We start from the raw sequence: 20987 nt of genomic DNA, 5'->3' as shown, positions 1-20987 counted from the left end.
AGTCAAACTATCATAGGGAGAGAGCATCGGAGAGCGCAAATTAAAGAGTATCGAGAGTAACTTAACTGTTGCTCGTTACCAATATAGCCTTAGTCTTGAATCATCTCAGTTAATAAACTGTTACCCTTATTAAATTTCGCGTACCGCCGCCTGTCTACCACCGAGCATTCCTCCACCAGAAACTCGCGCTTTTAAGACGCCACGCAGGGTGGTTCCTCGGTGAAACCCGGCAGGAATGATTCAGGGATAGCAAAGGGGGTATCGCGTGCTCTCGACAACTGCATTAGGGCCGTAACGAAGCGGCGGCGTGTCATAAAGGTGGCCCCATAATAAAAGAATCGCAGTGGGAAAAGGGGTGGCCGTGGTCTCGTGGTCGTGCTGCCACGCCGCGCCGCGTCGAATAAATTACGCGGGATGCACGCATGCGTGTTGTACAGTACGTGGCGGCACTTGAACGAGTCGCACGTGGAGGCACGTACGAGACGACGGCCTCGTAATTACAAGCTGACTCTGTAATAGGATTTTCGGCGGTTTTAGCGCCAGTTCCGCCGACAAGGAGAACGATCCTTATCTCAACGATACGAGCACCCGTTGATTGCGACCTACACCACGCTTTTCTGCATGCGCAACCCTCCACGTGAGACTTCCTTTATGCGTTCGAGACTTTTTTCGAGGAATTCACGCCGCACCAGACTCGTAATTCGAGGACTTTTCGCGCTCTTGTCTCGTTCGTATCGGGACTCTTGTCAAACAGTCGTTGCGATACGGGAATCTCGTGAAATTTCTGACGCAAAAATAGGATTCTATTAACGTCACAGACATTCGTACGAAATTGAGTTTAATAAGGAGTTTGTTGATCTTTGAACTTCTCTCGACGACCACTTTTTCATAATATAAAACGAATTGTAGCTGTCAGTTTAGAAATATTCGCGGTATCGTCGCTTACCGAAAATCTATGCAAATTTAGCAGTCTGTCGAAGCAATCGTTTTGTGTATAAGGAACAATGAAACTTCGTCTCCTCGTATTTTTCTCACGAATCTATCAATAACGAGAGAAACGTTGAAAATCAGCAGCGTGAACACTCGGTATATTGTTACCGAAATAATACGATACACTCTTTGTCGAAGAAAAATTAGAGAGTTGAAGAAATATATTCTGCAGAGTGTACTCGTTTCTCAGCGGCACATTTAGATACCTTGAATATTTAATCGCAGGTTAATCCAGCTAAGATACTTTTATCGCTTCACTTGGAATAGTACAGTTTCTCTAAGTGACACTTTCAGAAATGATAAAATATTACTGGAAACGGGGGAGATTATTCGAGCTAATACTTGGCGAAAATCTATTAAAAGCACTTAATTAACGCGTTACAAGAGCGACTCACGTCTTCGAGAAACATTTCGTCGTTCGCGCGTTACGACGGTAATTAAGCTTCCGAAACCGGACGTTTCACCACCGTACACCGACAATTAACCTCGCCGCCCCGATCGAGATAACAGATTACTCACCTTCGGGTGGTTAAAACTCCGTCGAGGTATTTAATAAAACGTGTGATACTCGGGCCTGATGGAAAAATTAGGAGTTGATACACGCGAGCTCTAATACTCCTTGCGATTTAGCGTGCTGATTATTGGTCCGCGCGCGGAAAGAAGCCCGTAAATCACACCGGCGTCGTCTCGCGTGCGTTTATCGTTCGCCGCGAGAGAATTTCCTCTCGAACCTAACCGCGGTCCGATCGAGAGCGACCTGTTCCTTTGTTAATTCGACCAGGAATTAAAGCTCGCCGGGCGGAAAGAACGAATGTATAAACGTTTATTAGCCGGCAGGTGGAAAATTAACATTCATAATCGAACTCCATCGATAGGCGAGCACCAGCCGTGAATTCGCAGTCTGTGCACGTGCGAACGCGACGACTACGTGATCGCATTACTTCCGCGGAGAAAATGTGGGAAAAATTCGGGGAGGGCCGTGCCGCCGCCGGATGTTTCGTGAAATATTGAAATTTGTTTTGAATTCGCCCGCCCAAAGGTTTACACTCGCGCCGCCTCTTCCGGTCTATTTTCTCCCTTTTTTTTTAATAGAACGCTGATGAATAACTTAATGGGATTGTCCGTGGAAATTGAAGGAATTGGACGAACCAAGAGAAAGAGAGAGAGAGAGAACGGAGAGATAGGAGGAAGATGTAAATATATTTTTCTTAGATGCGATCTCGAGTATAATTATTCAGCGCCACCACCGAACGACGAATCTCACCGACGTCGTTTTGTCCTTTTTCTCTCTGGACGACGTTGTTAGTGCTCGAAAGCCTCGGCGGATATTCCGCGGACTGAACCGATTCGCCCCTTTCTTCGAATCTCTGCAAATCTGTTGTTTAAACTGAGACGGAGAGAAAGAGGGAGGTTCGAGGATGAATTGAATTTTCCACAATTTACGCCCGAACGTTCCCCATTCGATACCACTTTTCGCGTTCCTTGGAAATTCCGCGTTCTTCGCACGCGTGAAGATTGAACGGCGAGCCCCCGTGATAGGGATTGTGCGGTGTAAAATCTAATAAAGTATAGGCGGCACCGGTGGTCGACCGTCTCTAAGCGGAAATATAATTCCGTATAATCGTCGAAACACGATTATAATTCACGAAGAAATTAAATTTCGCCCGGCGATTGTGACGTCGGCGTGGGATTCGTCGGGGAAATCGCGGTTAATTCCCATATTAATCACGTCAAATCGCCGCGAATGCGATCCGGAAATGCGTTTCGCATCTAATTCGCGGAGGGTCGAAGCTGGTTGAATTTTAAAGCAGCACGCCGCCCGGCTGCCGGTCGTTAAAGCCCTATTAACGGGAACCGCGCGAGGAAAAACCAGAACGAACGAACTCTCCCCCTGCTCCGGATGGGAATTGCTGCGAGAATTTCAATAATTTTCCGTACGTGAACGCGGCTTATATTTGTATGCGTGAACTATACGCGAGGATGCTCTTCGACGGTCCGCGGCAACGAATCGAACAATTTGCCGCGCATAATTTCCCCGGCTATCGGTCGAAAAATTATTACATTTATGCGAAACATTTCACTTCCAACCCTCCTCTGTCTCGATGTTCGTTATCGTTGAAAGTGTAGCGACCAGCTACAGTACCCGGAGAAATAACATTTGGCGTGCAGACGACCAGATGACGTGCGCGCTTCAAAAGCTATTTTTGAGGAAACCGTGTTTGGAAGTGACGTGGTGTAAAAATAATTATTACACTAAGGTTGCTTAACAGAAATGTATTATTTAAATCAGATAACGCTTAAACTACTTTTAATGTATAGGCGACACGATGCGTGTGCCTTTTTCCCTGGGAAAGTCCCAGGAAGTAGGGGCGCGGACCAACATTGCCAAGGCGATACTCTTGTCCTAGAGGGCCAGGAGTCGCCAGGCCTAGGTACGTAGGCCCCCCGTGGCGGTCGCCACAAATGTCCGCGTAGAAACTTTCTTCGACGGCCTCAACAGTGAATGGCCGCGTCGTAAACCAAGGGTTTCCGAAAGGTCCGCCGTGCGAGGCCCCGACCGGACACGTCACGAGCACCAAATCTCCAGCGTGACATACACTCACCCCGCGGTCCCGGAAAGAGCGCTCCAAGGGCGCAAGGGATACGCAGCGACTTGTAAGACGGGTTAGCCAATCAGGGAAACTAACAAAAGGCGAGGCGACAGGAGGTCAGTCTAGCACGAACCTCCCGAGCTAAAACACTTCACTCTACTACCGTGTGGGCACATAGCGTAACCCTGTAACGTGCATTTTTATTGCCCTTCAAAAGCAAATTGCGCTATCGAAGCGAAAGATGAAATTGTATATACGTTAATCGTCGACGTTACCATCGGTGAATTTTTCTCCGTCTCTAGACTTCCTGGTCGAAGTAAGTAGATTATTCGAAAGGATGAAAATTTTAGCGATTCCGACGTGTCTGCGGTGCGAGGAGAACAAACGAGTGGCACTAGCGAAAGGAGCTGAAGGACCGGTTCGACCAACGAACGCTTCCGCAAGGGTGGCGGGCACGAAGCAGCCCTTCTACCTATCACGTGACCATACGCATCATTAAAATTCATAAGGCGACTCGCCTATTCCCACTTTAGCACCCCACGGACTGAACGAGCCGCGCATCATATATTTATAGACCTTCTCGGATGCACACATGCATCTCAGACACTTTGCGCGAGCCGGTCGATTTCGGCCTGCACTTATCCGCGGCCGCATATCGCACGGTTGCTCTCTGAAAATCCTGTTTCGCGATACTTCCTGCCTCGGAGACAACTTCCCCGTAATCGTATCTTGGGATATTTCTTAGGCTAGAACGAAGTCGCGGCTGGAGTTATTTCTGGGATAAGTTAACGTGCTTTGTACAGTCGAGGAAATTAGAGCCTTCCTTGACGATGGTTGAACGGGAGGTCGAAACGTCTGGAGTCACTCTGTGATTAATAAAATGTTTAGACAGTTTGAGGATTAGGAGATACACCTCGGTGATTAGAGGTGCAAACTATATTGCAATATTTAAAATTTAACACCAATGTTGAATTCGCTGTGGATTATTAATTTAGTTTGATTTGGGTTAATTGTCTCTTGAAAATTCTTGCGTGGTCCGAAATTTTTCACTGACAATGGTCACGTATAAGTATAATACTGAAATTTAAGTGCCGCAGTGAGTGCGACGACGCGGAAAATATGCAAATGCTGCAAACAAACGCGCTTATTAAAATTTAACACCAATATTGAATCCGTTATCAATTATTAATTTACTTCGATTTGGTAAATTTGGGTTAATTTCCCCTTGAAAATTCTCGCGTGGCCGGAAATTTTTCACTCTCGATATTCACATATGTAAAATAGTAAAACATTGAAATTTAAGTCCAGTGAGTATGAAGACGCGGAAAACGCGCCAAGTACTGCAAAAAAGCGCACTTATCAACGCGTCACCGAGAGTTTAAGATTTAACACCAATATTGAATCCGCTGTCAATTATTAATTTACTTTAATTTGGGTTAATTTTCTTTGAAGATTCTCGCGTGGTCCGAAATTTAAGCATAAAGACGCGGAGCACGACGATTCTCGGCAGGGAACTCGTTAGTTGGGTTACCGCGTTAGTTATTTATCGGCGCTGTCAGCGTGGAGTTTGCGTAGATTATGCGATACCGCGGGTGTCGTCCCGTTGCGTCGCGTCTACGAGATGACGAGAGTGCACTCACGGCGTGACTATGAATAGTGTATATACACGCATGAAATAGGAAGGAGGCCGTATTCCCTTGCAGCGTGTCGGTACGATGACAAATTGTAGCTCGATGCACGCTGGATACCGCGACGCTCCAACGAATGTGAATAAATCAAATTTCGCGGCATGCCGTATGAGTAGAATTTCGTGGAAATCACGTACTATCGATCTCTACCTGGTTCACTTCCTCTCCAAGAATAGTACCTTAAAGAAATGACGCTGTCACAGTCCTGGAAAGATATTTTTTTTAAATCACACCGCAAAGGGATCTATCGATTAAATTTATATATACATAGACCTGTTACAAGGTTATACGAGAGTTTAGCACTAGGTTTATGGACATCTTTTATATAATTTTCGGACACTTTAGAACGGTATAACTTTTTTAAAATTGGACCTAACCCACTGCCTTTCCCCCACACATTGTTATTAGATACTGTTAGGATGAAAGAATTGCAATTTGCGGGAATCGCGAAGAAAATTGTAAAAGTCACTGTTTGCATAAACTTACGTTTTGTAGATCTATGTCGATTATACATATGCTGAAAATTTCATCTCAAGTTCTAAACTACACTGTTCTAAAGAGTGTCCGAATATTAATGGGAGTCACTGTATCTCTAAACAACTTGTTTTATTTAAAAACAGCATATTATACGCTATTAATTTACAACGAAATATATAATTTATAATTTATATTATGTATAGATAATTTGTGATATATAATTCAAACGAGACCACGTGATTATTATATATTTATGTAAAATTTATAACAAGCATAAGTGTTGGAGAGAAATGTTTTTCTGCAATTTTCCTTATGAAATTCGAAATGCTTCAAACCTAACGTTAAAGTCACAGTGGTGTAAGTCACATTTCGGAAAATTTGAACCTAAGTGGTGAAATGCAACCTGTTAAAGGGACAAGCGAAGTAAATTATAATTGGGACAGGCAATCTGGTAACATTGTAGCAATATTCGATCATTTCTAATAACATTCTCCGTTCCTCAGAATAAGGAAATTCTGACTTATTTACATCACTACGACTTTAACCCCTTCATCTCTACGAATGATTGTCTCCTCCTTTTTCGTAGACAACGTCTTGTAACAGGTTCACCGAAACGCCTCTCAGGTAGAAAGAAACGAAGATTAATTTTAGGGTGTAGCAAACGAATCTAGAATCTTAATTAAAAATGCTTGCTGGTATTTAAAACTGAAGAAGACATAAACGAGTCGACTGCGAACGATTTCACTATTGATTTTTTGAAAAGGAAGTCAGTTACTGAAGTACTCGAGAACGAAAGGACGCGTAAATAAAGGAGGAATTTTTAATTAAGGCTCTTAATCTATTGCCGCGCCCTACGAGTCGAACAATCTCCACTTCCAAGTGAATCTTTAACAATTCTCCCTCTAACTCTCGAGAGCACGTTGAAATATTCCACTGCCCTTTAATAAATCATTCAGCGAATTGACGAAATTCTCGAAGGGGAAACGAACTGTGGCAATCGTCCTGCACGAAAACAACTACGTATCCGAGTTAGGGCATAATTTATAACAGGCTGATAAATAAACCGTCCGACTGGCAAAGAGAAAACGATTCGAACTCGCGCACGGCTGGAAGAAGCTCCGAAAAAAGGAGGAAAAGAGGGAAAAAGCGGTGAAAAGTTTTCGGAAGTTACAAGCGGGTCAGCGTCGTTAATCATTCCACGGTCGTGCTATAGGCGCATACATTATTCAGAAGCGTCCCGACGCCGGCTATGCATAACTTTTGTCGATGTTCACGCGCCGTTTTCTTGGGAACGGGTTCGAACACGAACGATCGTCCTGGCAGGAGGTGAAAAAAGCGTTCGAACGAAAGCGACAGTCATCCTAGTTTAGTTGGTTAGATGGAAACGTTGGAGATTCGGTGTTTATTCGACGAAGCGATTTTCTCAAGGTAACTTGTACCTCTCTCCGTGAGAGTGGAGAATCGGATTGCGGAAATCTCCGATAACGAGCGGATGTTTGGATAGTTTCGACGGGACCTCTCGGAAGAATTTGTAGGAATTCTCTGGTTAAGTGTAAGTAAAGTATTTTTAATTGTCTTGCACAGAAGGGAATGTAAATTGAAATATGACTGTAAGACTGGATACAAAGAGAAAATTTGTCAGGGTGTTTAATAGCTAGGTTGCCGCTCAAACGTTTAATCGCACCCGTTAAAATGCAGTAAAACTGAAAGTGTTTGTAGAAGTTTGAATTTAACGCGGAATTGAAATTTCATCGACTTCGACGAAGCGAACTGAATTACATCGCAGTTCTGCGTTGCGTGAGTAATCTTCTAAAGAAAGTTACAATATTGTACGTTATTCAGACGTAGCAATTCTCAGATTACTCAGATTTGTAGATCTTTCGTTTCCGTCCAAGTCTAATATCTTTACCATACCTAGTCTTTCAAAGGACCTGAAAAAATTCTGAAATGCTTCTCGAACTCTCCCACGTTACACAATCATTCCTCAACTAAAATATTTAACACCTTGTGCCCATGGGTTCGGGTATTTGAAGGTGAGGAAAACCAAGTCCACTTGTAGCCGGTTTAACAGCGAAGGTAGATAGCGAAGAGGGATTTTGGCACTTGGCAAGCCATTTAAATGAAGTAGCAACGATAGTTGGTCAAAATGGCTACAAGCTGTGTACGTTGATCTTTATTCTCGATGAAGATGAAAATTCGTTTGGAAGAAATTACTGGTGTAAAAATTTCAGAAGGTTAATCATAACCGGTGACAGAAGTCAGGCTCGTTGATCTAACGCAAGGGCTTGACACGGAAATAGGTCAGTGGAAGACGTCCGTGCCGACCGAACGAAATCGAGAGAAGAAAAGGGAAGATCTCGTGGTAAAAAGTAGTCGCGTTTTGTCAGGCGAGTCGTGAAGGCGCGTGCACCGGGTGCAAGGTGGGTGTTGCGAGGGTGCGTCAGCGCACACGTAGGCGTACTTAGCACCCCCGACTGTGCAAGACCACTCGACCGGCACGTACCGGATCCTTCAGACGTACCTACACGCCAGTAAATTATCGCCCGACCGTACGTACGTATACGGGCAAGTGCCCCGCTCTCTCGTTGTTTTACACTCTCTCTTTCCAACCACTTTCTTCGTACGGTGGTCGTCCAGCATCCAACGCGACCCCTGGCCTCGCTTTTCTCTTTGTTCTTTCGCGCTTTCCACCGACGACCACTCACCCTCGCCTTGTTGGTGGCTTGCGCGCGATAAAAACCAGATTTACGGATTATTCCTGGCCCCTACCTCTCTCTTCCTCTCTTTTCGCCATGAATTTTGTATTTTTCAGCGGTCCTTCTGTCTTTTTCTCTCGTCCCCTCTCTCACTCTCGCGTGGATGAATTTTGTATGTTTCACTGGTCGCTCTCTCTCTCTCTCTCGCTTTCCCCTTTCATTCTTTCTCTCTGGTATGAATTTTGTATTTTTCAGTGATCGTTCTCTCTCTCTCTCTCTTCCTCCCCGATATGAATTTCGTATTTTTCCGCGCTCGTTCTCTCACTCTCTCTTCTCCTCCCAACTTTCGACAACGAAAGTAGCCAGGTACACTGGCCTCCGTACGTGTCCGTACATACGCGTATCGCGATCCATCAAATCTGTTTGTGGATTGATGCTACCATCCGTCAGGCCGGGCTGTATTTTTTTCCAACAGCTTTTCCGATACCGTTCTCCAATTTGGTCCTCTAATATTGTATCAAAAGTGACGAAGCACGCTGCACTTTGTTTTTCTATCCGAGAAAGGAATCAGCCGTGATTCATTTTTATTACCTTTCGTTTAACACGTTCAGACGTGGAAACCTCGTTACATCCGTCCGAAATAGCGAAATAAATCCTTGGAAAATCGTTGGATTATCAGGCGCTTGAGCGGACGGCGGTGGCGAGAGCGTAAAAAGAAGTTCCCGCGGAAATCAAGGATGGATCGAGTGGCTGCAGTAAAGTCGAAGAGTTTCGCCGGAGAGGAGCGTACATTTCATTGCCGGCGTGCGATTTTCAATCTCCGCGAATGTCCGTCCGCGAGCTCCGCCATAACCTTTTCTTTTCACGATCCAGGTCCACTGCTGCTGCTGTTCCCTTTGCCTCTCGAATAACGCCGGATAACTTTGCGCTTTGTAACTCGGCCCCGAAGCGCGCCGGAATCGAACCGAACGCGAGACACACGCGGAAAATGGGGAAAAAGGGTCGACAGCACGGGGAATGTGGAAAAACGCGTCGACAGCCAATAAAAGTTTCTCTTTTTGTCTCCGGGAATTCGGATGAAATCCAGGGACGAAAATCGAATTTTTAACCCTCTGCTAAAAGTCTTGGCTTTCCAACCTTTAATTTTATCCATCGGTATTTCGATTTCGTAGAGACAACCGTTCGATTGTGAATTTTCCTTCATAGACTTCTGGATACAATTTTAACTACAGTCCTGGCTAGCTTCTCTACACGACAGGATTAAATTCTCTGCATCAAGAGTGACTTTCGCTAACGTTGATTAGCATGCGTGAGAAGAAACTCGTCACTTTCGCTACGACCGCCTTTAACTCCCACGATAACCACCACATCTCTAAGTTCCCGCTGTGAATTAAACAGAGAGGGAGAGAGAGAGAGAGCGATCTTCTTATCTGGCATTGATTAACTCCACGGGAACGGCGTTTTCTCTCGCTTGTCCTTGAATTATTCATACGTTCTTTGGCTCGGCTTGAGAATGAGTTACATCGATGTCGGTCGAGGAGTCTGCGAAAGATGACGGGTCACCTGTTCCTTCCTCCTGCAAGCGTAATAAAATCAAAATTCACGAATTCAGAGGACTCGAGCCAGAGGTGGTAAACTTTACTCTTAAATTCAAACCGCGGGCGCGATGTTCGGGGACGAGAAGAAGCGGAACGAAGAACGAGGAGAAATAATCGATGGCAATTCGAAGAAAGCCGCGGATTAATTCACGGTGCCGATAATTTCGAGGATGAACGTTGGCGAAACGAACGGGAGGTGGGAGATAATCCGCGGAAAGCCACGACACATATTTCCTTTACACCGGCGTGTGCATCGTGGCGTGGGAGGATTGAAAGAGAACGGTCGAATTTTTCCCGGGCGTTCCCCGAGGAAAATCCAAGCAACAAACGGAAGAGCAACGACCAGCCACTACAGTGGCCGCCATAAATTCACCGGATGCGGCTTAAAGCTGCCCTGCTCGAACTCGCCGCGCCGGAGACGTCCAGAGACGACTGTGTTCGATGTGCGGCCAGACCGCACAACGCCGCGCTTGTTCCTCGAACAGACTGCGCCCCGAATACCTGTCACCGGCACACACCGTCCACGAAAATTCGTCATCGCCGCCAGACGGAACCATAATTTCGTTGGACGTTCCTAACGGGAGAAGCTCTGCTTTATCGTTGGCCTACTTATGCGCCGCGAATATGCAGAATCGCGAGCGTTTTTGCCTTCGCTCGTTCGTTTCTTGAGGGCGATGAAAGCTCAGGTAAGGAACAGACCCTTTTCGTGTTAGTTTTGGGTTAGTTTTAATCGTTGCGGAAAAATCCAGAGGTGTGTGTGTGTGTGTGTTGTGGGAGTGTGAATGTTGGGGAGAGAATGGAGAAGGTGCGTGTTTAACCCGTGTTTAAAGTTGGTCCGCAGGAGGCCAAATTTTGTTCTTAATATTGAAAATTGGGAAGTGAGAAATTAACATTGTAGACATTTTTGTGTGTCTACTCTCACTTTGTGGCCCTAGCTCGAAACCAACGCAGGTTTTAATATCTACGGAGCTTCAATTTTGATTTTCTTTGAAAATGATCTCATTTCCGTGATTAGTTCCATGATTACTTCGGTAATAACGTAATACGGATCCATGATCGTTACACACACGGTGTGTCATTGACCTCTTCGCCTAGGGGCGGCATTTCACGCTGTTTAGGTGTGTGATTCGCCTCGAATGGGTTAAAAAATCAAGAGTGTGGAGAGCAAGTGAGATTTGGAAGAGAGGAGACATCGAGTTGACAGCGCGGAAAGATAATTACTTCAAGTACACTTTCCTACCCTCGGTTACCATCAGTAATCCAAATCCCGCAGATATTCCTCCGCGAACCGAACAAGATGCACGTATATTCGAACGTTTTTCATTCGATGTTGTTGTTGAACTCTTACGACGAAGTTCTCGAGTTTCCGTGGAATCCATATGAAGCATGGAACAAGTTTCGAGACTCGACGATGATGAATTTCAGCCAGAAGGCTTCTCCTTTACCATAGAAGTTTTGTTCTCGAGTATGCTCTCTGCCAACGAGATAATCGAAGTGTTTCGCCAAGGCGTCTGACAAAGTGGCGGTGTAATAAGACATAACTAGATATTACGATTCAACGAATATTATTCGAAGAGGAGGCAAAACGAGAAAAAAAAAAGAAAAAGAAGGAGAAAGTGTGGGCATTTTGGGACGGTTTATGGCTTGGCTTGCGCCTCTTGGCGAGTGACAAACATCAGACGGGAGTGCCCATCGGTTCGGCCCAGCGATATTTTTGCCATTCGACGAGAGTCGGTTCTTAGCTTCGGTAATAGACGGACGCCGAAGAGTCCGAAGTAAACTACTTTGCACGACATCCTGATTTGAGTAAAGTTCATTAGACCACCTCCTGCAAAAGATTGGAGGAAGACTTAGGAAGACTGTGTGTGGGGTGGTCGGTTTGGTATTTCGTCGCTCTTTTTGCTCCGTTTGCCTTGTAGTTCGTCGAGAGCGAGAGTCACGGAACCGTGTGTGCCATTAACCCAAATAATTTTCGAGGAGTGGTCCTACTCTCTTCGCGAATTCTCTATCCCCTCGCTTTTCCTCCGACCTTTTCTGTGTGCACTCTCTCCTGTCGTGTCCTTTTCTGGAACACACAACAGGGAGACCAAGTACCTCGTCTAAAACGGAGAGGAAATTCTATTTGAAGATTTGCGAGCGTGACTACCTCTCGATATTACTACGAATGAGACAAGATAGTTTATAAATAAAGAAAATTCGTTCCAGTTTCGAGAATCGTACAGCGTCGTCACATGGTATCGAAATACAAATATCGACGAGAGTACGCGAATAAAATACAGCCACCGTACCGATGCGAATGCAGTAGAGAAAGATCTCCGGTTATCTTGGTGCCTCTTACGACGAAACAGGACGACGATTCTCTTACATAAATGACTGCGTTGCAGTTTTTAATAAACCCTGGTGAAACCGTGCATCTGGCGGATTTAACTGACCTGGATATTTATAATCCTCCTTCGAGGAATGCTACATTCGAGGTTCGTCGTTCCACCGAAAACCACGATCGTTCTTATTCCCTCCGCGCTATCGGTTATCCAACCCTCGATTACCAGGCTCATTAGAGGGACATTTAACCCGGTTCGTCTCTCGATCCACCGAAGGAGTTGAAGGTTAAACAATCAACGGGGTATATACTCGATGAATTATTCAATTAGCCACGGAGGACATAATTAGTTTCAATCTCGTTCCGTTCCAGCTTCGATATTTATTGAATGGCTTCGAATAAATAGTCCATTCAGAGGAAAGCTGTATCAGTTTCTGTCACATTGATGACACTAGACAGTGTACCTGTGATGGAATTTTTGTGCCTATTTAGAATTTTCGTGCGTTTACAATTTTTATGGGTGTTTCATTTGAAAGGAGACGCGGCGAAAGAAGAGTGTTTGTGACTGGGTATAGTCGGAGGAATAAATACAGCTATAGAAGCACGTTCTATGGTAGTACCATAGTACTATGGAATTTTCATGCGTTGAAGCTAGGTAGGAAAGTTGGTGTAGGATAGGCAGGAAAAGAAAGGTTAGGGCGTTTCGTCCTGGGCCTCCTAGTGGACTCGTCGGTAAGGCTCTCTAGGAGAACCGTGCTTTGGACGCGGGAGGGACTGGAAGGACTAAGGTCACAAGATGTATATATACAAATAGGAGCCTTTATGAGGACTAGCGAGAACCTGTGGTTAGTCCCGTCCCTCTGGTGGCCGAGCGTAGGAGGCTCGCTACAGCGTATTTAGTGCTTGTTTAATTTGGAAGGAGAAGTGCGAAAGAAGAGTGTTTGTGACAGAGTATAGTCTGAGGAATAAATACAGCGAGAGGTAGTTTTAACTAAGCACGTTCTATACTACCCAAATTTCCCCTATTTTCCCCGTATTCCATGCACCATCGAGAAATTCGAATTCCACGAACACCCGCAATAATTAAAAAACATTAATCGCTCGCGATAGAAAGCAGAGTTAGCTTTTTTCATCGGGCTGAAATTCGGTCTGATTGGATTAATGTGGCACGGGGAAACATTTGCATATAGACTTCTAAGCTTAGCCGCGATTTAATCGAATCTGTCGCGCTGTTTCGTTACGTCCGCGCGGCTCGGTTTCGTGTCAAGTTTCCCGAGTACAATCCGTGGCTCGATAATTATTTGCTTTAATTGTCAGCTAACCCCTTTCCACCTATCTGTCATCCATCTGCTACCAATCTAAATTTGTCAAGGCTGAATTATAATTACACTCGTCCTGCGGGAACTGTTCTTCCCCCCCTCCTTTTTTCACTCGCCTTTAACGAAGAACCTCGGCTGATCTTCTCTCGAGTTTCAATTAAGTAGTTAGCCACGATTACCGAAACGACATACTCCGGAGATTATCGAATGGAAAGTATTAGCCGGTTTTAACAGCGTTGCTTTTTTCCAACCGGCGAGCGATAACGACGTTTTAATTAAATTCGTTCCACGAAGAAATCGAGGGGCCACTTCGATTAAGGATTTCAAGGGTGCAGTTAATGATATCCGGCTTGATCTTTCTTCGTTTGTAAACGTTCCTGTTAATCCTGATCGTTGTTGGTCAACAGCGAAGGGAAACGATCCCGCGAATAAGCAGGCTGCACAAAGGCTCCCGCGAATTTTTCGTCGATTCTCCGGGAAATTATCAGGCAATTTCGGTAATTACAAAAGCATCGATACTCGATTAATTCGCCGAACAGTTCAAAGTGGTATCGCAACGTTCGATCGATCCGAGTGATTTTCCAACCGGAGGCTAAAATATCGCCCGCTTTTCCCCCCACTTCGTTCCAAATCGTATCAAAAATCGTTCATTCTCGTTCCGGTAGGATCGCTGATGTTACGCGATTACAGGCTACATGAGCATTGGTCGACAAAAAGTCCGGTTACTTCGTTTGAACCAGTTCTGCGCGTAGTGCAACTAGAAATCACAGTTGGCCAGGTACCGATCGTGGTTTTACACGGACGTGCGCTCAGTGTGGCCCGGCTGAAAAGCGATCGTGCACTAAAACGAGCTGGACCTGATGTCCTTTTTTCGCCCGTCAGACGGTAACGTACGGGCGAAACTTTACGCGAGCCCCCGCCAATTGACTTTCGAACTGGAACGCGTTTACTCTGGAACAGTTAGCGGACTTTGCCGTCAAACGGAGGCCCGCCGGGCGCCCTGGAAAAGTTGCGCCATTGCTCCGCTCCAAGATCCCTCTGTTCGCCGATTTCTGTTATCCCCGAGCATCTCTTTGCGCGGAATTTCTAGGCGCCGCGGCCTCGGAACAGGTATTACTCGTTTCTCGAAGAATCTCAGCAGATTTGTTAATTTGCAAACGTGTCGCTTGCAGAGAAGAATTCACGGTTGCTACCTTTCAACTGCTCTCTGTTTTTGCACGTGTGTTTTCTTGGTTGAAACACTAAGTTTTCTTTGCGCAGTCTGTGTTCTGACTTGTTTCGAGGTCTGGAGTCCATTCTGCCGGAGTCTCCGCGGTTTCCCTCGACGGAGACTCCCATTTTTCCTTTTCCAAAATCACCGATCAGTTTACTCCCTCCATTTCGCCCTTAGCGCGTTATCCTAGGGTGGGGATGCGTGGGAATCAAGTGGCCCACGTCTCGGAGACTAGGGACTAAGTGTCGCAGGCAACGCGATAAACACTTGTGGTGTTTTGAGGAAACGATATTTGCCTGCGACGGCGACCACTTGACTCGCTGCCATAAATCCGGTTACAGGATACGCCTCAATCGTAATATAATCGTAAAGCGAATAAAATTTTGATCTCTCCGTTTTATTTGCCTGCGACGGCGACCACTTGACTCGCTGCCATAAATCCGGCTACAGGATACGCCTCAATCGTAATATAATCGTAAAGCGAATAAAATTTTGATCTCTCCGTTCCCCCATCGTGTTTCAGAGGCGCGTGCCACGATTCCTGGACCCAGCTACGATTGTCACCGATGTTCGGCTGCATCTGTCCGAACAACCACATGAAGAGGCGCTGCGACAGGATCTTCTCGATGGTGAATCACAATCCGTGCGTTGGTGAGTATGAAATCGCGCCCGTTTTTCCATCGCAACCGTTTTTCTATACGTTTTATACATACCTACACACGTGTACCTACGTATACGTGTGTACATTGATCTATGTGTACGTACACGTGGTACATACAATATAATACAGGCATCCGTATACAGTAGCGCGTGTTACACTCGAGAACTATATATTTACTTGCTTCTGTGAAATTTGACTGATTTTATTCTGTTTTGGTTGTGAGTCGCCCTCGAGTCAGCCACACACTTTTTTTCTCAACCTGAATGATTGAACGAGTAACATATATATATACATTACATACGTTCGTTTTAACCGTATTGTTACTTTAGCGCACCCCCTGTGGAAGAAACGATTGTTGGTGTTGTGAAGTAAACGTCTGTAAACCTGTTTCTTTTCTTTAATGGACATCACACACACACACTTACATACCTTTCTCTTAATTTTTTTTATATACATATTATATATATATTTTTTGGTAAATTTCGTTGCGAGACTCGGTTGACCCCTCACCTTGTGTACATGTTTGTATCTTGTCACCGAGTACCACTTTATCTTTTACTTCGATCGATGTGCGTGCTTTCCAGAGAAAGAGGGAAAGCCACTCTGTCGATCCTGGATCGAAACGCCGCCCTCTGTGTAGGTTCGTAGGATTCCGTTATTGCTCAGTTAGAGATTGGGGATATTTTCGGGTATTTCAGGATCTGAATTGTTTCTCTCTATGTAGAATGGAAAATATATACGTCGTTCAAAATAAGTGTAACCTCGCTCTCGGACCGGTTCTCGTCCGTTCTGCGCGTAGACGGAGAGCGTAGCAGAGGGTAGGACGGAGAGAAACGTAGGCGGTTTGGACGTTCCAGCCCTGCCTTAGGCACGTCCCATGCGCGAAGCGAGGTTACTCTCATTTTGAACAGAGTAACGAAATTTTTCAGTTTCAATATTGAATTCAGAGTACCGTATTTCTCGGGCCATAAGACGCACCCCAAATTTATGAGACGATTTTTAGAAAAGAACATTTTATTAGGTGTATAAAGATATTCTCAAATTCTTACTTAATTTATTTATTAGCAATGTTCAGTTCATCTCCACTCTCGGTACTATCACCGGCGTGCTGTACTAATTCTATCAACATACTGCGCCAGTAATTGAACTTCTCTAATAGCTCGTATTCTAATGTTACCTTCGGACCATAAGACGCACTCCAATTTCAAGTCGAAGGAGATCCTCGTGGATTATCGAAGGGAGTGTTAGCAGGTCAAGAAGTTTGGCCGAAAAGCCGGAAAATCGAGCGATAACCACGGCGATTAGTTTGGTTGGCGGGCGCTATTTTTCGCCAAGGTTGCGTGGACGTCGAAGGGAAAGATACGAGTGGAAAAGGGCTCGACGGAGCAATTACTTTCAGCGATACCGCGGTGTTTAAGGCTCGTGGGACGATGTTATGGCCTCCTTCGGATAAGCTCCTTTCTCCTTAATTAACCAAAGGCCACCGGTATCGAGATATAGATAAGGATTTCATCGCGCACCAGACTCGACCTTAATTTCACTGAAATCCGGTGTCCCTTCCAGCGACCACATCTCTCCTCTCTGCCGTCCCTTCGAGCCTAATGACACTCGACCACCTATTTCTAGCCCCACCCTTCGTTCTCGATCGCGATCGACGATCGCCGATAAGATTGGAAACGTGTCGGCGAAATTTCACCTGTCCCCCGGTTTAAATTCGAGGAAAGAAGCAGAGGTGATTGTTACAACTGTGTATCAATTTCACGAGGATCTCTTTCCACTGTTTCACAAAAAAATATCACTTCGCACGATTCTGTTTTGCCGGCTTGATTCCAAATATTCGATGAATTTTTCCAATCAACGGAGAGAAAAATTTCACCATTACGATTCGAAAGGATCAAACGTTCGTTTCAATCCCTTTCGCCCGCGTGTACCATTTTTTTTTTTTCACATTTATCGAATGTATGTAACTCTTTTTATCTACAGAAATGAGTTTTTCAATTTGCGTGTTATACATTTACCTGTCCTTCGTGTTCCTTTTTTTTTTTTTTTTGTTCGCGGTACAAAAAGTAATCCCGCGAATCGAGAGCGATAGATCTATTTAAAAAACGAATTCTCGTTAGTCCACGATCGACAGGGTACCGATTCACGACCGCCAAGACCAGCGTAAAATAGTCAGAGGGTGAGAATTTCGAAGCGTTTACTTCTACGTAAGTACAGCCACACGAGGCGCATGTGCGACGTGCAAGCGTATGTTTTCTCTTCTTCTTTTAAGTGTGCGTTTCTCCTGTTCGTTTTTCAACCGAGCGAGAACTGATTGTCGTTGCTGGATAGACGAACGATCGCGAACTTTCTACGTTTTCAGCACAGAGGGACTAAACTGTACACTGTACGTTACCCTAATTCGCGTCGCGACAGAAGCTCCTCTGCGAGTGAAAAGAATGGCAAACGTGAGGACGGGCGGTTTATTTATCAATCGAAAATCGAGCACAATTACTGCGGTGACGAATGTTCTCTCCCTGTATCACGAGCAACAAGTTTCGATTTACGATCGAATCGACAAGGAAAGGACGATTTGAATAAACCTCGTCGCGTGTACGAAAAAAAAAAAGAATATCGACGTCGAATCGAGTGTCAAGTTGGGCGTGCAGCCCTGACCGAAGGAAAAGGAACCGGAAACGATGATCCTCGTCTAGCAGCGAGAATTGCGAAGCAGCTGACAGGGAGGAGAGAAAATAGTGGAAAAGAGAGGCCTGGACTCGGCGTGGAGATGTTGGAACGTGAAGGAACGTGTGCACGGGAAGCACCAGCACCCCCTAAGTACGCATTCCGCCCGAAGGATCCGCATTTCGAGATCGATCCGCACGATTTCCGCAATCTCTACACGCGCGTTTTTCGCTGCATTTCAAGCTCGCGTTCGCCTCCCGCCGTCCCCGATCGTCTAATCGAACTGGGTCAGCGCTTTTCTTTCTTCGCGAATTCCTGGATCGGGCTACGGTATTGAGGGGAACACGCGAGGCCAACGATTTCTATCCGCGGATGGAAATTAGCATACCTTCTCGCCTCTTTCTCTCTCTCTTTTTCTCCCCTTTTTTATTCTTTTTATCGCGAGGTGGGTTGTTAGTTGCATCGAGTTTATTTTAGACCAGTAAGTCTCTTTTCCAGGTCAGATTTCAATCGAGGCAAACGAAGTGTATAGTTTCCCTTTTCTTTTTTTAGCTGACTCTTTCAATTGTATTCTTAATTGAAGGGTGGGTTCACGAAGATAATTATCGACGCGTGTCGATACGAGGGATATTCGCGCTTCGACCCGTGAACAGAGAAGCGCGGATAAGAACCGGAGAACCTTCGGGCGTGAACGCAGAGGAGATTATGCACCGCATGCTATACTTTTCGCACGAGGGACGACTAAATTTTTTATTTAGAGCTCGTACACGTTCTCAGCCTGCATGTCGATAATTTTTTCTACTTCTATCCGAGGAATGTGCATGCCTGTCGATTAATCGCCTACTACGTCTGTCTACTCTCTGTTACTCGACTCACTACTCGCTCCCTTCTACTCCTCCTCTGTTTATTCTAGATACCGTCCAACAAACCGACTCTTCGTACACGATATATCACACTCGAACGAAAACTAGACAAAGAAAGGGGAAGACAAGTTACTCCAGCGAACGAATTTTTCCCTTTTCGCGTGGCATTTACCGAGAAGAAAAACTACCCTCGTAATTCTCCAGCCGTAATACTTGGCCTTTCGACCCAGGCTGATCTCTTTTTAAACATCCTGTCCCCGTTCCATAGGGCAGACGGGACTTTTCACACCAACAACAACACACCATCCAACCTGCCCTTTTAAACTCACCGACACGCAGCGACGCGTGTACAGATGAACAGTTGGAGGCAGCGAACCGCGACTCCGAGCGAGTCTCGAGGCGGCGCCAATATTTTCCTGGGCCAGCCGAGGCGAAGATTCGTGGCAAAGGAACGGAGAAGAAGCCGGGAGTCGAGGGTTAAACGAACCAAGTCGTAATCGGAATCGACGGGAAAGACCTCGAGGCTCCCCTTTGCCTCGTTCCTTCCTTGCCAACTCCGTCGAGCGACAAACGCCTGAGCAAACGCTCTCTCGCGCGCGACCACCCGCCTAGAGTTCCACCAACGATCCTCCAGAGAGAGTAGAAACGGATCTCGTGGCTCGATCAGCTTCCGGAACGTCTCGGGGACGATAATGGCCATCGACCGACCCTGTCGCTGGAGTAATTTGCGGATTACCTGCCTTACGCTGGCATTTCCCCTTTCCTTGTTTTCGTTCGACAGCCGTTCGTTTTTGGAAATTAACAGCGGTACCGATTTTTCTATGTATATCTTTCTATTCCGAACACCCTGTACAATCTGTTCATTTCCAGAACGTACGCTAGCGAAAACGAGTTTTAGTCGCGGTACACCTCTACCTCCGTGTAAGACTGCTTCAGCCGAAACCACTACCACCACCACAACCCTCACAATCACCACCACCACCAATCACCATTACGATGTCACGATGACCACAAGAGTAGCACGTAGCACGCGAAACCCGTCCGTGCACGTGTACCAAATGCGATCACGCACCCCACTCACCCCGTTCTCGTCCGCGTCTCTGCTTCTGTGTTACAGAGTTCCTGCCCTCCTCCACCTCCGTAGACCTGTCGGGCACGGACTCGGCCCTGTATCCGTTCGACCCGCAGCAGGAGAGCTACCAGGAGATCTGGTTACCGCCGACCAGTATGTACCCCTCTTTTCTGTTCCCCGGGGCCGCGCGCACCTCGTACTACGACCACGAGAGCACTAACGACATCCAGGAGCCGGGACAGAGGCGTCACCACGGGCATCGTCATCAGCACGGTCGTCATCAGGAAGCACCGGAATTGCCTGGCAGGCCCGGTGTACTCGTAGTCGAGACGTACGATCCTCGTGCCGATTACGAGAACCGGCAAGAGGCTCGTGCTGGTACCGACGACGAGCATCGGCCTCTGTACAGGGGGAAAGATGCGGATGATCGTGAAATGGAGGGACCTGGGAGCTTCTATGATCGCGACTCTTCTTCTTCTTCTTCTTCTTCTTCTTCTTCTTCTTCTTCTTCTTCTTCTTCTTCTTCTTCTTCTTCTTCTTCTTCTTCTTCTTCTTCTTCTTCTTCTTCTTCTTCCTCTTCTTCTTCTTCTTCCACGTTGTCCAAGCATGATCGTGCCTCCAGCACAGTGCACCTGCAGCCAAGGCACTCCCAAAGCGAGCATGACGCGCACCTGCACCATCATCACCATCACCAGCACCACCAGCACAACCCTGCACCACCCGCACCATCGTTCGTCGCGACGTCGTCCTCGTCGTCGTCGTCTTCTTCTTCTTCTTCTTCATCGTTGTCATCGTCGTCGTCGTCGTGGTCGAGTTATCCGCCGCCGGCTCGTCC

The 20987-nt window shown here is 46.1% G+C and overlaps 1 protein-coding gene across 1 annotated transcript in view; it reads left to right on the top strand.

Annotated features, from left to right (window-relative positions):
• The window catches only part of LOC108579866, a 300343-nt gene that overhangs the window by 225887 nt on the left and 53469 nt on the right, over positions 1–20987 (top strand). Inside the window, exon 6 of the mRNA XM_017943486.1 lies at positions 15416–15543. Coding sequence (XP_017798975.1) covers positions 15416–15543 — 128 coding nt within the window. The remainder of the gene's footprint in view (positions 1–15415; positions 15544–20987) is intronic.

This window comes from Habropoda laboriosa, unplaced genomic scaffold (genome assembly GCF_001263275.1).
Source record: "Habropoda laboriosa isolate 0110345459 unplaced genomic scaffold, ASM126327v1 scaffold2, whole genome shotgun sequence".
In the NCBI taxonomy this organism is placed as follows: domain Eukaryota; kingdom Metazoa; phylum Arthropoda; class Insecta; order Hymenoptera; family Apidae; genus Habropoda; species Habropoda laboriosa.
The sequence above is the reverse complement of the archived record's forward strand: the minus strand, read 5'-3'. Positions and strand labels throughout refer to the sequence as shown.